This window comes from Miniopterus schreibersii (assembly GCF_964146895.1).
Source record: "Miniopterus schreibersii genome assembly, chromosome: 1".
Classification (NCBI taxonomy): Eukaryota; Metazoa; Chordata; class Mammalia; order Chiroptera; family Miniopteridae; genus Miniopterus; species Miniopterus schreibersii.
This window is the reverse complement of record NC_138101.1, coordinates 125,613,376-125,630,603: the sequence shown is the minus strand read 5'-3', so window position 1 is coordinate 125,630,603 and position 17,228 is coordinate 125,613,376. Positions and strand designations below refer to the sequence as shown.

General features: G+C 42.6%; 1 protein-coding gene across 4 annotated transcripts in view; it reads left to right on the top strand.

The window, feature by feature from the left end:
- The window catches only part of NPAS3 (neuronal PAS domain protein 3), an 819,123-nt gene that overhangs the window by 743,675 nt on the left and 58,220 nt on the right, over positions 1–17,228 (top strand). For all 4 annotated transcript variants that reach the window (XM_081157901.1, XM_081157899.1, XM_081157900.1 and 1 more), the window contains exon 6: positions 12,772–12,890. In XM_081157901.1, coding sequence (XP_081014027.1) covers positions 12,772–12,890 — 119 coding nt within the window. The remainder of the gene's footprint in view (positions 1–12,771; positions 12,891–17,228) is intronic.

Below are 17,228 nucleotides of genomic sequence, written 5' to 3'. Positions count from 1 at the left end.
ATAGGAGAAAGGAAAATTTGCTTAATTAGACATCAAAAATAGACATCCATTAGCAAAATTACAGGTAGAGCTAATTATCAGGTCATCTCCTATTTCTGACTCCTCTAAATTATTGCAAAGTATAAATAAAATTACTAAGAATATTCTCCAACAAGTAACCTTCAATCTTTTATTGATGATGGATTTAACAAAATACTTCTAACTGAAACATTTGAAAAATAACAATTTCAAGATGTGCTGAAACATAATAAAACCAACAAATTCTAGCTGCCCAATCAAATTCCTCCACTGTGATAAAAAATAATAAATTAGCCGAAGATACTGACTCAGGAGACAGTGGGGAGACCTGCCAACCAGGCTCTCCTCTCTCCTCAGAACACACACACACACACACACACGCAGGAAAATTAAAGCTGCCCATTGTACTAGACCTCATTTCTGAGAAGGCAAATTTGAAAAAGCCACCTTATTGCACCAACATTCATTTGGATTTTCAGTTATTGCTTAGTTTTCTAACACTCTCCAGTGAGAAAGTTCCAGCCATTCAGAGCTGTTTCTCTGTCCAACAAAAGCATCTCAGGCCAGTCTCCTAAATCTTTCGCTCTTCACCCTTTATTTCATAACCACATGCCTGGTCTCCTGCAGAGCCCTTCCCCTGTGCCGCAGAGCCCTCACTCCTCCAGGAGCAGGGCTGTCAGACTTAGCAAGAAAAAACACAGGATTCCAAATTACATTGGAACTTTATATGCAATATTTGGGTCACACTAAAAAAAAAAAGTCTTTGTTTATCTGAAATTCAAACTTAACAAGGTGTCCTATATTTTACCTGGGAACCCTGATTAGGAGTAAACTCTGCTGTAGCCACCATCTTTCCCAGGAACCCCACTTCTGCCTTTCCCCCTTATTGAAAGCTTTCTCCCTTGCTGACCGCTACTCCCGAAACTCTGTTAATAGAGGCCAAGATTCCTGCACTTTCGACTCCCCCGACATGAAAGAGGAGTGTCGTTATAGTTTGTTCCCACTGCCACTTTTGCAACATTTCTCCCAACTTTTTCTTAAAAATAAAAATAGCATTTTTACCCGCTCTCAGTGCCACTGTCCGCCCACACCCATATCACTGCCCGGCCTTGCTCTCTGGGGTCAGCTCTCACTCTGCTGTCTTCTCACGTGGCCGCAGATGCCAGGATGAGAGTTTCCAGGATGAGCAACTACGCACACACCCCTGACAGTCAAAGCAAGAAACTCATTATTTGCCTTATCTTTAGCCACCCATTGGCATAACTGGACCTTGACCTTTAACTGTGCTTCATTTTTAAGATGCCAAATATGTTAAAAAAATTTTGAGAAAACATTCTAAAGTACAAGAGCAATGAAAGAAGCTACAAAGGGGAAAATATATAAACTTTTCTATATAAAATTTTAAAACTATGTGTATCAATGAACATTATTAACAGAAGTAAAAGACAAAAAAATGGAGAAACATTTGCAAGAAATATTTCAAAGATAATATCCATCTTTCTCATTCAAGTTGATAAGAAACCCAGTTGGAAAATAGGGGACAACAAATAGGATTTATTGAAAAAATTTTAATAGCCAATAAATATGTGTTAAAACATTATTCAACTTTATTACAAAGAAAAATGCAAATTAAAAACACATGAGATATTTTTACACATTACTTTTCAGGGAGACCTAGTAAAGCACCTTTTCTGTATCTTTTGCTAATGTAATATTTTTAATCAAATAAGAATATTTTAAGATGGCAATCAATACGAACACCATCAAACATTGCTGAGAAACATGTAAATGGACGCAGCACAACTTTTCTTGAAATCAGTTTGTGCATAAAAAAAGCTCATACCCTTTAACCCAGTGATACTCTTTCTATATACTGACCCTAAGAAGTAATAAGAAAGTTGAAGGAAGATTAATTTCAAAATAATTCATCACCATAAAGTGAAATATTACATAGCCAGTAAAATAGTGTGTTGGAAGCCACTAGAGCCCCAGCAGCCGTTTAAGTCCCCCAAACACTATCTAGTAAAAGTACAGCTATTATCACACAGTGAGCTATGATTTTTTAACATTAAAAAAATGGGAGACACAGGTATGATCCCAATTTTGAAATATGTAAATAATAAATAAGACCACAACAAAACATATTAATGTTAACAGTTATTGTAACTGGGTAATAAAGTTGCTGGGGATATTTTTGTAAATTTATTTTTAGTTAAGTATAGCTGATATGCAATCTTATATTGGTTATATTAGTTTCAGGTGTACAATTCCCAGTGATTCAACACTGGGAATAATGTTTTATTTCTTATACTTTTTTACATTTTCCAAATTTTATATGAATGAAGAAAAAACGGAGAGGGATAAACTAACTTGTTTAAAAGCAATAAATATTCTCAAAAATCAGTGTCTGAACAAAGCCCCTTATTGGCTGCCTCACCCCGGTCACCACCCCGGGCCCTGTCACTCTTGTTCCCCAGCTCATCACTCTCAGTTTTCACTTGATTGTCCCTTAACCTTTGGACATTTCTCACTCTGTCCACTTTCTTTCATTCGCATTGTGCTGGCTCCCATCCCTGGGAAAACCCTGCTGTCTTGAGCATTGCCGGCAAAACCCACAAAGCCATCATTATTCGGGGACCCTAGAAAATTAGGGCTCTTAAATTTAAGCCAGGCAACTTCTAGCCACTGTGCAATCCTTTTACTTACTGTCCACTGACTCTAGCTGCTTTTCCCACACGAGCTGAGGCATAGCAGTTGTTCACTCTCAAAGTCCTCTCCTTCCCCCACTTCCTTTGTCTCAGGAAACAGCCTTTACCCTATTAATTGGTTCAACACCGGTCCCATCATACTCCTCTCTCCCTCCCCCTCCCTCCCCCTCCCTCCTCTCTCCCCCTCCCATCCCCCTCTCTCCCCCTCCCCCTCCCCCTCCGCTTCCCCTTCTCCCTCACTCCCTCCTGGTCCCCCCCAGCCCCAGAGCCCGTCCTCTCCCTCCCTCCCTCCCTAAAGCTCCCTAGGGGCTGAGTGCGTCGGGCAGCCGGCTTCTCCTTAGCGCTGGGCAGTGAACACGCCCAGGCCTCTGTCTCCTCACCCGAGCTCACCCAGTGGGGTGAGTGACTCGCTCGCTCAGGCTCAGTCCCCGTCCGTACCCGCTTCGCTGCTGAAGTGCTCCCTGGGACTCCCCAAAGAACTGGGGCTCCCCTGGGAACCTCCGAGAGGCAGTGGGCTCTGCGCAACTCTGTCCATTAACTCCTCCCTCAGTTTCCCACGTGGTAAAATAAATGATACACTAAAGACAAATCATTTAATTTTGGACAAGAGTTCAAAGAGTAAACACCAAAAGACAACATAATGCAAATTTTAAAACGGTCAGAGGCCCTAAATAGGCACTTCTCCAAAGAGAACAAGCAGGTGGCCACAGACCTGTGAAAAGATGCTCAGCATCGCTAATCATCAGAGAAACGCAAATTAAAACATGAGCTAGCGCCTCCCACCTGCCCGAACGGCCCCCTCAGTAAATCACCAAACAGCAAGTGCCCGCGGGGATGTGGAGGGAGGGGAACCCTCGGACACCATCGGCGGGAACGTGAGTTAGTACAGCCACCACGGAAAACAGTATGAAAGATCCTCAAAAAATTAAAAATAGAATCGCCATACGATCCAGCAGTTCTACTGCTGGGTATTTATCCAAAGAAAACAAAAATACTAATTCAAAAAGACATCTGCACCCTTATGTTCATTGCAGCACTATCTACAATAAACAAAATATGGAAGCAGCCTAGATATCCATCCGAAGATGAGTGAATAAAGATGTGGCGCATATATGCAACGGGACATTATTCAGTCAGAAAAAAGAAGGAAATCTTGGCATTTGTAACAACATGGATGGACCTAGAGGGTATTATGCTGAGTGAAATAAGTCAAACAGAGAAAGACGACTACCATATGTTTTACTTATATATGGGATCCAAAAAAAAAAACCCAAAACAATAAACAAAACAATAGAAACAGACCTATAGATACGGAGAATAAGGTGATGGTTGTCAAAGAGGAGGGGAGTAAAGGGATGGGAATAATTTAAAAAAAGCAAACCATGTCTTCAATACACAGACACACAGACTCCAATCTAACCTGGACTAGTGCAGAAGAGAACTGTTTTAATAATTTTAAATATCCCAAACATTTTAAAAAGCTCAAAGGGTAACGTTTCTAGAATTTGTCACTAGTTCATACCTATCGAAATAATAGTTCACTGTGAGGCCTTTTGCCAGTCTGGAATCATAAAGTTGCAACACAGATTGTGAGCATGGAGGTGTGTGTGGCATCTTCACCCAGATATCCACGTCTTAGTCCCCTCCCAGAATGTGGCCCTCGTCCCTCTCTGACCCCTGACTCTGCCTTGCTCTTCTTAATAGATCAGTCACTACCAGAAATTGTTACGTATTTTTCCCTCCCCCCAAATGTGAGCACTGTTATAAATGGCCCCAGCTCATTCTACTCAATAACTTTAATTTAAATACCCAAACAAAGATTAAATGAACTATAATAAAACATGTGATATGTGCTTACGTGTGCTACTTAAAATACTCATATTGTGCTGAGTAAGGGCAAGAAGTTCCAGGGACAGGCAGAAGATCCGCCTTTAAAAACTTCTGAGGTGCACTCTCAGCCCACGGGCCTGCGTGGGGAGATCGGTGATACCTTGTGTATCAATGGTTTGAATCACTGCCTGATTTTTCACCCTGTGCGCCATCACTGGCTCTCATCACATGGCATTGTTGCAGTTAGTCAGAGAGCTTTAAAGCAGTGAAAGGCAGCCTGCGTATGTGTGTATCTGCAAGCGCCTCTGTAACCAGACTCCTCCGTATAACTCCTTTTTAAAACACAGCATGTCCACAACATCTGCGTCTGAGATGGAGATTTGTCCAGAATGCTAAGAACATGGCAGCTCACCTCAATACTGGCAACCAGTGACTGCCCCATGGATGGGCTGCACAGAAAATTCATGTATATAAAATAGTATATTAAAGCAAACTTACAAAAGCAAAGAGCAATCATTGCAACCATAATTTTTTCTTCCTCTTTGGGAGTCTAATTTTAAAAGCATTAAAGAAGACAGCTGCTCATGCTGTGATATGCGCTAAACAGCCTGAAGGATGGAAAAAAATATATTTGTAGCTCATAATAACTATTGACCTTTCTGATATACAATGTTCTCTGTGTTAGCTATTCGGTTCTATCAACAGTGAAGATTGAACATGACTTTTTAATAGAAAACATGGGGTTTCAAGCTGCCTTCACAAAGGTGTTTATGTATTGTTATTTTGTTCTGTACTACAAAGACCATGCCCGATGCCCTTTGTCTGACATCGTGTTTGTCGTTAAAGAAAAAAAAGAAAGAAAGGAAAGGGAAGAAAAGAAAGGAAGGAAATAAAAGAAAGGAAGGAAATAAAAGAAGGAAACAGAAAAGCGGGAAAAAAGCCTCGATGTTACTGAGCATGTTTTATATGAGGAATTGGCTCGTAACCACTTTATAGTCGTGATAAAAGCATTGCCACACTCGATCCCATCCGCAATACTGGTGATGGAACCAAGCAGCGTCCCAGGAGGACATGCTGTATTTTGCTCCCAGAATAGATCCCTCAAGTGGCAACATTTATAGGGAGTCTACAAGAAGATTTAAAACGCTCGCTTGCAGTATTTATGTGGCATGTTCTGTGGAGCGCACAGCCTGCTGCCAAGTGGGTCATATTGGATGTCATGTACCCTCAAAGGCTATCTTCACAGCACCCGTTTTTTCCCTTGAACTTTCCTGTTGCTTAGGAGTTGTGTATAGAAACACCCACTGATAACAGCTTGACTCTGGCACTGCGTATATTTCCCCCGAGCGGTACCATCCAAACACCAAGTGCGGAGCAGCAGGCAGCAGCTGAGCGCGCGCCCCTCCCTCAGGGGACAGCGCACCCGGCAGCCACCCCGCGAGGCCAGGTGCCGGGGGCCTGAAAGGCAACCTTGTGCGTGGTGATTCGCATCCGAGGCAGGTGGATATTGCCAGCGAGCTCATGCTGACAGGTGCCATGGGTTGGCAGATTATTTGTTTGGCAGATTATTTTTAATGGTACTTTGAAAGAAGTTTATTGCATCACTATTGAACCACAATTATTTTCACAGCTATGCTCCAGAGTTTCAGTTAATGATTCACAAGTGTTTAAACAAAGCTGAAACACAACTGAGTGGGAACAGAAATCAGCCCTAATGAGACTAAATAAATTTGGCTTTTTCGTGGCACTCCAGAGAAAGCAAGGGAGCAGACAGACGCTGACTGCTGAGCCGGAGAGGACTGTCTGGAACTTTGTTCACGTGACACCCAAAGGGCAAGGGCGGTGCCATGGTGTCACAGAAGATGGTGACTCTGCCTTGCCACCAGGGGCCAAAGACCCAGGCTAGTCTACTAAGGGCTGTTACCCCCTTCAAAGTTGCCCTGCCACATGGTAGAGGACAGGCCAGTGGGATGCAAAACAACCCTCAGAAAAGAGAACAAAGTATCCTCTGATTCTGGGAGAAATCAGGCCAATCCTCTTTTAACTACCAAACCCACTGGTCCACGACTCTGAAAATGACACTTGGCAGAAAACGCTTCCTTAGAGATGAGTACAAGAGACATAATGACTCCCCCCCTCAAAACAAAACAAAAAACACCAAGATGCTTGGTGTAAAAGAATGGCAAGGGTAAAGTAAGTAATTCTTCTTAAAAGAAAGCATCTGAATGTTACTTCATTGAACATGCAGACTGAGTGCCTACTTATGTAAAACACAATCCTAGGCACTTGGGGGATGAGGGAGGCTGTGGAAGATCAGAGAATAGATGAAAGATAAACGAGACATCAGGCCTGCTTTTCAAGATCTCACAATCTTGTAGATGACACTGTTGATACCACCCCTTTGAAAACACAGGCCCTGCTTACAAAAGTCAGCATTGCAGGTATTTTTCCTGGCACATGTGAATTCTCCAGGTATTGACACACTGGGCAACACATTCCTTCTATCACATGAGTTTTACACACATACATGGTTGTCATATATCAAAACAAGGCTATGATTTTTCCAAAGAGTATATCAGTTATCTACCATTGTGTAAAAAATTACCCAAAATATTGACAGCTTAAGAAAGAAACAAAGCTATCTCACACTGCTCTGAGATAAGGAACCCAGTAGCAGATTATCTGAGTAGTTCCAGCTCAGGATCTCTCATGAGGTTTTGAGAGAGATGTCAGTCAGAGCACAGTCGTCTCAAGGCTTGAGTGGGGCAGCAGGGTCCACTTCTAAGCTTGCTCATGTGACTGCTGGTAGGAAGCCTCAGTTCCTCACCACACTGACCTCTCCATAGGGCTGCTCGAGTGTCCTCATAACATGGCAGCTGGCTTCCACCAAAGTGAGTGACCCAGGAGAGAACAACAAGGAAGCCACTCTGCCTGTCATGACCGAGCCATGCGCTGCCAACTCCACCATGTGCTATTAGAGTAAGTCACCAAGTCTAGCCTGCACGTGGGGGGAGAAATAGGCTCCACCTTTTGGAAGGAGAAGTATTGAAGAATTTGTGGCATTTTTAAATTAATACAAACATCATCCTAGATAAACATAAAATCCACTGGGATAATTTGTGTGAGAAAAGATTAATTTTTACCATGCTTGGCCTACTATTGGGAAACTAATTGAGATCTCATTACATTAAAGTCAACATTTGATGACTATTAGTTAACATATTAAATATATATAAATATATAGGTATGTTATGTATAATCTTTGCTATGGGTACAAGGAGCCATGCTAGGTGATCAAAGTTAGGCCAGTCTCAGCCCTGCTGCCCTGGAATGCCTGCATAAGAGATAAAATGAAGATATAAATAATTGTAAGAACAGTACATTGGCAACATCGTGACCTTTGGAGCCAGACAAACATATGTCATGTCTGTGTGCTTTGCCACTGAGTATCTGGTCAACTGGGACAACATTCTGACTCTTTTTATATTTGGTATTTGTATCAGTCAGTGTGGGCTAAGTTATGTTGCAGTAAAAAACAATTCCCAAATTACAGCAAACATTTATTTCTGTGAGGGTTGGTGGAGCAGTCTTCATTCTAAGACCCAGGCTGATGGAGCAGCCCCCATCAGAAATGTAGATAGTCACCACAGCAGAGGGAAAGTAAAAACAGCATCTCACGACCGGCTCGTCTCGAAAATTCCACCTGGAAGTGACACAGGAGTTGCTCACATTCCATTAGCCACAGAAATTCACATGAACATCTCTCATTTCCAAGTGACTGAGAAATTGCAGGAAAACTTTTGTAAGAAAAGAAACGGCTTGTCATATAGTTGACACATACTCATTCTAAAGTCCTAAAATGCATCAGTATCTAATCAAGCTAACAGCTATGCCAATGAAACAGTTTGGCTTTATCAAGACAGCTGCAAAACGAACCATCTCCTCCCTTGTCTTGTGAAAGTCATTTTGGTTATTTGAACTTTAGTTTGTCCTGTGTACACAGAACATCTGAAAAAGAGAAGATTTTGGCAGTGGAGTGGGAAAAGAGTATATGGAACTTCATATCTTAATGACTTACCCCAACCCCACTTCTCCTTTAAAAGGAAAAACACTTTGTTCACAATTGAGGAGTAGAAAGTTTTCTCAAAACATAACATTTCTTAATTTTGCTTTTTTCTCCCTCAGACATCAGGATTTGGTGGCAGTTGGAGGGTTCTGACTCTAGAATTGCGCTGAAAACACTTGGCACGCACTACAAAGAAAGGCCCTCTTTCTGCTTCAATCTTGTGTCCTTGCGGAGACCCTGGAGAAAATGCTGAGTGTACAGGGTGGCCCCGGCGGGGGACAGGCCACTGAGAACTAGGTGGTCCTCAGCCGCCGTCTCCCTCCCCACCTTTCCCGCCCCCTCTGCCCCTGCGTAATGACAGGAGCAGCAACTCCAGAACTAGTGAGGGAATCAGATGTGGAATGACACAGACATTGTTTCACATTAGGGGGGCATTTGCCAACGTAAAAATTATTACAGCTTTTGCTATAAATTGTTCCGTAAATTTTACAAAATATGCAAAAACTGACATTTCAAGAGCTGAGATAATTTCGATTTATTAAAAAGTTGAGGGCCTTGACATTCAGCAAAAGAGAGTATATTTCTTTATCTAGCTTTGAGTTGCATGGGTCTTGTTTTTGTTTTTCAGCTCCTTGTTTATAATTCATGGGTCAAAACGGGCTACATCTGAGGTTTGACCACTTAATCCAGGTTTAACCATAAATTTCTCCTGCGTCTCAGGCAGCAGATATAACTTCTCTGAATCCCAAATTTCTTATCAGAGCATGCAGCGATCCTGGTCTGCCTCAGAAAGTTGACAGACAGGCCTTTGATGTCTGGACAGCACTCTAAAATGCTTCCGTGACATAGACGGGTTCCCACTGTCTTTATATAGCACAGTCCTGAGGATACTTTTCTCATTACTCCATCCTTTCTTCACACTCCCCCAACACACACACACATCTGTGCACACGCAGACACACACGCACACACCTTCTCTATGCAGTGCCGCAGTCCCTCCACACATCATGAGGGCCTTGGCTCTCTCCCAGTGGAACTTCCCTCCATGAAAACCCTGCTTCTCTTCTAACGCTGCTGCTCTCCTGTCACATGCAGATAATACTTCTTTGTAATGTCAGAGCCGGGATAACCGAGTGTACTGGCCAGCCCTTGAGGAACCATGGCCCTGGGGTGTGTGCCTGAAAGAGTCTGTCGCACATGGGACAGTGTGGCCCATGACTTCTGCCCCTTCCATGGAACCAGAAAGTCATATGGAATTAAAAGAGAAATCTTCATCGGAAATCAAACTTTTTTCTAAGTTGGCCCCCCTCTCCTTCTCCTCAACCCCCAAGCCTGCACCCCACTTTTTGAAATAAAGCTTGAGGACCAGTTTAGATTTTAAATCTCAGCTTCAATGGGGCAAAACCTGACCTTAGTGTTGGCCTCTCGCCAGTTGTCCTGGGTGTAATGAACGCTGCCCTGGGTGTTTAGACAGTTAGTGCTGTAACCATTAGTGCTGTAGCACCGGGGGTGCGGTAGGCACCGCCTCAGGGAGGGCCGGGCACGATCGGCCTCCTCAGCTCACGCAAAGCTTGTGCCTCGCGTTCCCTCGTTCTGCGGGAGCACCGCGCTGCGGTCCCCAGAGGCCCGGAGCGCTTTCCTGCACAGCCCGCACCCTGAGCGCAGGAAGAATTTCTCCTGGTGCCCAGACCACGGGCTCTCCTACAGGCAGGCGCTTCCTTCCTGCCTGGGGCGGGGTGCCCAGGCCCCTCGCCCGGAGCTCAGTGCACTTCTCGGGGAAGTTTCACTTGCCCTCAGCTATTGCAAACATGATCTTGCTGAACGGAGCTGAATTTTTAAGGCTGCGTTTGCGGTGTGGATTCTGATGGCGGCACGTTAGTTCAAGCCTCTGAGGACCAGGGCCAATAAATGTGAAAGGGACAGCAGTAGATTGGCATACTTTCCCATTTCCACCAGGATGAAAAACTGCTATAAATTACGTCTAACCTTAAATGTATAATCTGTCCTTGGCAGGGAGAAAAAAAAAAAGGACAGCATCTTCAAGCTCTCGGCATCCCTTACGAGAAAAAATTGGTTCTAAGGGTCTCTGATCTTGTGTTTTAGTAAAATAGAACTGCACGGCTGACTGACAGTTCTGATCTAAAGCATTTACGTTTAAGTTTTGATCTCTCTGCTTTTGATTAAAACTAATGAGCTCATTTAATTCAAAATGGGAATCTCTGATAAGAGAAATAAGGTTGATGTGATTGGATTAGAGGGGCAAATTAAACTCTTAGAGCAGAAGTTTGTGCTTATATAGTGTATTAAAAAGCTGTTGGCGTATTATGGCGTGTTAGATGATGAGAAGAATTTCATAGTAATTCATATTTAATCAGAAGAAATGAAAGCACTAAATATAACATGGCTCTGCTTTTCCCTCGAGTGATAAAAAGCTGTACATTTAAAATGACATCAGGTCCATTCTCTCTAAAACAAAAAAAAAAGAAAACCTTAAGAGAGGCACATAAGAAAAGGATACTTGTCAGTGGTCCCATCACCCCAGAATAGAAATGACATGAATATAGGAAAATGGAGTCACATTAAGACAGGAATGACACAGGAAGGGGCCCAGACCACAAATAGCAAGGTTCCTCTTATTATAGTAATTTCCATTCTCTTTCATCTGAGCATCACGTTTAATATAGAAAATAGACTTCTTTTCCTTAGAAATATATGTAATACATTCCATAATTTAATTTTTTTAAGTTTTTTTGCCAGTTTTTTCATAACAGTTTTCGCATGCTATATATTTAATTCTTAAACCTTTACCCCAACCCCAGAGGATATCAGTGTTATTCTGATATTCTCAAAATAGAGTATCAGATACTCTAAAATAGAATATCAGAATAAAGGCTGCTCGAAAGAAATCCTATAGGTTGTCAAAACTATTTTTTGTTTTACAATAAGAAAAACTTTAAAAATATTCTTTTAGAAGAATAAAATTAGAGTATTTATTAGGCTTTAGCAGCCTAAAATTTATATAATACCTTAGATTTTAAAGAAACTAGATTTATGTTGCCTTCTAACTTTTTGAATAAAGGCGTTTTTAGATCAGCAAGATAGCAAACTACCATTTTAAGTTTCATAAGTCAAAATGTATTCTACTTAGTCTAAAAATATGTAAAGGGAAAGAGTATCTTGCCTAAGAGATTGCCCTGGTCGCTCTGGCTCAGTGGTTAGAGCGCTGGCCTGTGAACTGAAGGGTCTCGGGGTTTGCTCCCAGCCAAGGCTACCCTCGGTCGGGTTGCAGGCTCAATCCCTGGCCAGGCCGGGGCACGTGTGGGAGGCAACCAACCGATCTGTCTCTCTCACATGGATGTTTCTCTCTCTCTGTCTCTCCCCTCCCTCTAAAAAAATCAATGGGAAAAATAGCCTCAGGTGGGGATTAACAAAATAAAGAGAGGAGACTATTATTTTCTCATATCAGAAGCAGAGAAGTGGAAGCAGTTTCCCATTCGGATGAGGGCAGAGGACAGGAATGGAAAGTTGAAACTGTGAGGAGCTTCTGTTTGTTCCTGTCTGTACATCCCACCCTCAGCCCTCTGTCTTGAGTCAGTTGAGAAGACTTCATGCTTCTTGTTTCCCACAATGAAGAAAAACAACTTAAGAGGGCAAGGGCACTGACCATGACGGTTTTGCGTTCTCGGGACCCCCAGTAGGTAAACGACGCAGGACAGGATTCCTGGGGAGTACAAAGAGCAAACCATCCTTACCCTTCCTCAGAAGCATCTCTGCCTGAGTCTTAGTTGATCTCATAAATCTGGGGGGGGTCTTTCTTTTTCATGATGGTTCCCTCCGTGTGTACTGGCCAACCCCCAAATGCGCTATCACCACTTGCTTACTGTCAGACCCCATTTAGGGAGCTGCTGGAACTTAAAGGGCCTGAGAAGCTCTTGCTAGAAACTGGAATGGAGCTACTTTAGATACATTAAGTTTTCTTTTTTCTTTTCTGCAAAGTAAACATTTTCTAAATGAGGTAAAATGATTGCTTAGCTCTTAGCACCCATCAGTCAATTATTTGTAGTGAGCTCGAGGATTGCGCCTGAGCAGGAGCTGTGAGGGGCTGGCAGAGATCTCAGTCATGTGTGTATGTGTGCTTGTGTCCTTCAGTGGAGTCCACCAGCCCCAGCCTGCTAGCCACTGACAACACCCTTGAGCGTTCCTTTTTCATCCGAATGAAATCTACTCTGACCAAACGTGGCGTGCACATCAAATCATCAGGATACAAGGTAAGCTGGGCTCTGGGCGGGGACGTAGTTCTGTCTCGCGTCAATCCTGCATCATTTGCATTGAGTTTCCCAGCTGCTTTGGGTCCATGTAATTAACACATGTGATCTGGAGCAGCCCATAGGGTTCTCAGCTATCTTCCTGTCGCAGTGTCTCAAGGTAGGGGCTCCATTACACCCTGGTCTTACTTCAGACATTGCTGGTACACCAAATGCCTCTATACAGGGTCTTTTCTTAAAACACTTGTTAATAATGCACCAAGGCTTCAGCACATGCTAGAAATTCACTTTGTGGGAGAAGGTGAGCCAGATTTATATCAGTCCTTAAAATAAGTTGTTCTAGAATTGCTACTTATAAGAATTCCACTTCTCCCACTTAACCCTTCAAAGTCTCCCTTTCTCTTTAGAGAAAGACTGTTTTAGTAGCATGTTGGCCACTGAAATTCATACACATAAATAAGAAAATCTGGTTGAACATCAGAAATCTTATACATTAGCACACATAGAATACTCAATATATAGAGCATATGTTCCCCACAACAGCAAAGACCAAGTCTGGGGTCATAATCTACATTATTATACCATTTTTAGTTACTATAGCAACATAAATTAAGACCTATGAAATGCCTTTAGCAATGTGAATCATGTCAACTGTACAGCACACTAACCAACCTCTCAAACAATATTTATTACATGGGAGGGCGAACGGAGAGAGAGTGTACTGTAGATGGGGCCAGCACCACCTTTCCTCATTTCAGAGTCTAAGGCCTGATCGTTAAGCTCTTTAGGGTGGCCTTTGTCAGAGAGGGTAGCAGACATCATCATCAGGCCTTAAAAAGCTTCTATAAGCCATCAAGAGACTCATAATTGCATAAAAGCCGGAGTCAGGCACTGTATTTGACATGAATGCTTTAGAGAGAAAAGACAGGAGGTGGGGAACCGGCCCTTCCAGGCACCACCTGGAGCTGTGCTGTCCTAGTCTGAAAGGCTCGCGTGTGTGGAACAGCCGTGAACTTTAACAGGGTTAGAAGCAAAGGAGAGGGCCTGGGGGGCACCAGCCGCAGCAGCTTTACCCCACAGAGGCCTGATACAAAGGGATATGTTGGAGGAAAAGATACCAGACCCTGTCCTTAGGGCCATTTTGTATTTTCCTACCTCGCTGAACACAACATATTTATTAGCTGTTACCGTGTGGCATTAGCAAATTTGGATTTCTCTAGGTAAACTATGGGTTTAACAGTTACTCATTTGAGTGCAAGAAAGATGCATTCTTTGCATCCCAGCTTTCAGGAGCTGTCGGGCTTCCTTTCAAGAATCACTTCTGTGTCAGCATTTGTTGTTCACCTTTAGTGGTTTTTACTGGTTTGTAGGGAACATATTCCAGGAGGAAGAAAGTGGCACAGGTGAGGTATAGTTTGAAAAAGCAGTATTTTGTATAATCCAATGTCATTAGATAATTTAATATTCTGAAAAAAATAAATGCAAAACTTCCACATGACAAACTAGAGATGTAAAAGCTCTGTAAAATTTTGGATCTTCAAAAAAGTGGGATATCTGGGTAAAAAAAATAATATGGGGAAGTAGTTTGAGTTTCAGTCTAGGCAAAGAACCAAGTAGCTTGGGTTCTGTTCATTTGTTTTGCCATAGGGGCACCTCAGTAAGGCAACATGACCTGGAATTGAGCAAGCTAATTTTTTAAATATTAATAAACCATTCATTCATTCATTCATTCACTCAACAAATATTTATTGAGCTCCGACTATGGAGCCTGTTCTTGATCCTGGAAACCCAGCACTAAACAATAAAAAGTCCCTGTTTCCATGACATTGCATTCTAACGGGGAGACAGACAATAACAAGCAATAAATAAAGAAGGTGGTTTGAGAGAGTGATGAAGCTAGAATCACAGCAGCTAACATCCATGCCCACTACAGTGTGGTAGGCATGGTACTGTGTGCATGTATTAGCCTCACCACAATCCTAGAAGAAAGTATTTCATTGTTTTCATTTGACAGATGAAGAAACTAAAGCTACAGAGGTTAATTGCATATCCGATGTCACAGGTTGAAGAGACAGCTAGGTTTTGAACTCTGGGATTCTGGCTCAAAACCCCATGTGCTTAACCACGAGGCTACACTATTACACAGACAGTGATGCAAGGTAACGTGAGCGGGAGGCTGCTGGGGACCACTTTAGGCAGGAGGGTCACAGAAGGTGTCCCTGAGCAGGTGACATGTCTCCTGTGAGTGGTGAATGAGAGGGGACCACATAAGGAAGAAAAGAAGAGTGATTCTGTTAGGATTAGAGACACCTTGCTATAGGAAGGGGCCTTTGAGAAACAAAATATTAAAAAGTACAACCTTGACTGCCCAGGACTGGAAAAGATTTAGGAGCTGTTCCTATTTCCATACATGTTAAATGATCACACTCCTCTGACATAACCCTGTCAGTACACCTTTCTCAAGGTTTCGTAAAAGTCTCCCTCCAATGCCTGTCCCCTCCCCAGAACTGCTAACACGAGAGGCGATTCATCGCCTGCTCCCCAGTAAGAATCATCATCCAGCAGAGCCAGCTCCCCCCTCCTCCCCGCACGGTGAACTTCCCTCGTTAATTAACCTTGTCTGAAAGTTAGTGGAAGAGCTGTGCGAGACCGTGATGTGACACAGCTGAGTAACATCCCTATTTATCTGTTCATTCTCAGTAAATAAATCTAACAGCTTATAAAACATTCAAATAAAACTGGTAATCACCCCACCACCACACAATAAACACAAATAAAAAGAAACAACGATGACAATTTCTCCATACTCCCAATATCCCCTTAATTTACTACCATTGTGTGCAGCTTTCTTTTCCCTTGGTTAAAGATCCAAGATGTTAGGCCTTGCTCACTATAGGTCATTATATTTCTCTCTATTTTTTCCTATAACCTTGGCACGTGAACCTTTCTGACTTTCTCCATCATTTTATCTGCCACTCTTTCTTTAGTGTCATTGTCACTGACAGTAGTAATTGTAACAGAAGTACTACTTATTGACTCTGTGGCGGACACTATGCCAAACACTTCACGCTTATTTGAACTAATCCATACATTATTTAAAGACTTTCTCTGTGCCAGGCGTTATTATACCCATTTTGCAGGTAGTGAAACTGAGGCTTCAATAGGTTCATTAGCTACTGAGGAGTCAGTGTTGATCCAGGCAGTTAGGCTCCAGAGTTTGCCCTCTTCACCCCTCTGCCTCACTACTTAACCGATCAAGTCCAAAGAAGGGTGCTCAGGATGAGCTGGATCTCAACATATGAAAAATTAAAGTTTTTAAAAGAAAAATCTGTTGCCTGATTAAGACCTGCTCTTTGGGGCTCAGCATCTCCATGGCACTAGTTTACGCAGTTTCGCAGAGATCTGCCTTCCTTTCCAGTTGGGTTTTTATAAAACCTAACTCATGACCAAGAATCCTCGCCAAAGAAGTGCCATCTGGACCTGCTGTTGCTTCCACGCCCCAGTCCTCTGAAGTTCCCCAACTGCAAGCTGACATTAGGTGTCTCCGTCTTCATTTGCTTTGAAATTCACAGCAGCACTGTTATCTGGACCAGCCACTTTTTATGCCTCAGGGGCTTCCTAATGTTGTTTAGGTCTCATTGTTGGCCACATATCTGAGCATAACACAGCTCTCCTTTAAATTGCACTGCATCAATATTCTGCCTTCTTGATGAGGTCTATGTCTGGGGGAACTTACCCAGGTATCGCACAGAGGGTGAAAGGAGATATGTAATCAGGGAAATTAGAGAAGTGAAGACTAATTGGGTCGCATCCTTAGCTTCTGTCTTTGGAGGATAGTTTCCTTTGGCACAGGACTGTCGGTTTTCTAATCTGCTCTTAAATGCCCCCCAGCACCACTGTCATTTCTGGAGTACTTATCCAACCACAGTGATATTCTAACTCTAATGGCCTGGGAGAGCATCCTGGACTGGGAAACACAGACAAAGAGAGAAAAGCTCTGTCATGTTGATATAATGCTGAGAATGTCTCTGGACTCTGCAGAGACAAAAATCTTCAAATGTCGAGGGTTCGCCTATGACACATATGAACAGATTCCTAGGGAGCACAGGGGAACTCCAGATTCTAAAAAATAAACAGCCCCCACCTGGGATTATTTGGTTATGGATTTGCCTATAGCCAAGAGTTTAAATGATTTCTGAAGTCTATCCAGCCTCCTTATAATATAAAGAGTCATAAAGTATAAGTCATGGTTTATTAAGATTGCTGATATGCCTCAGCTTTAAGACTATATCTAAGCATGAAGTAACAAAGGCCAAAAATTAGAGGGTGCTAATTATCTAA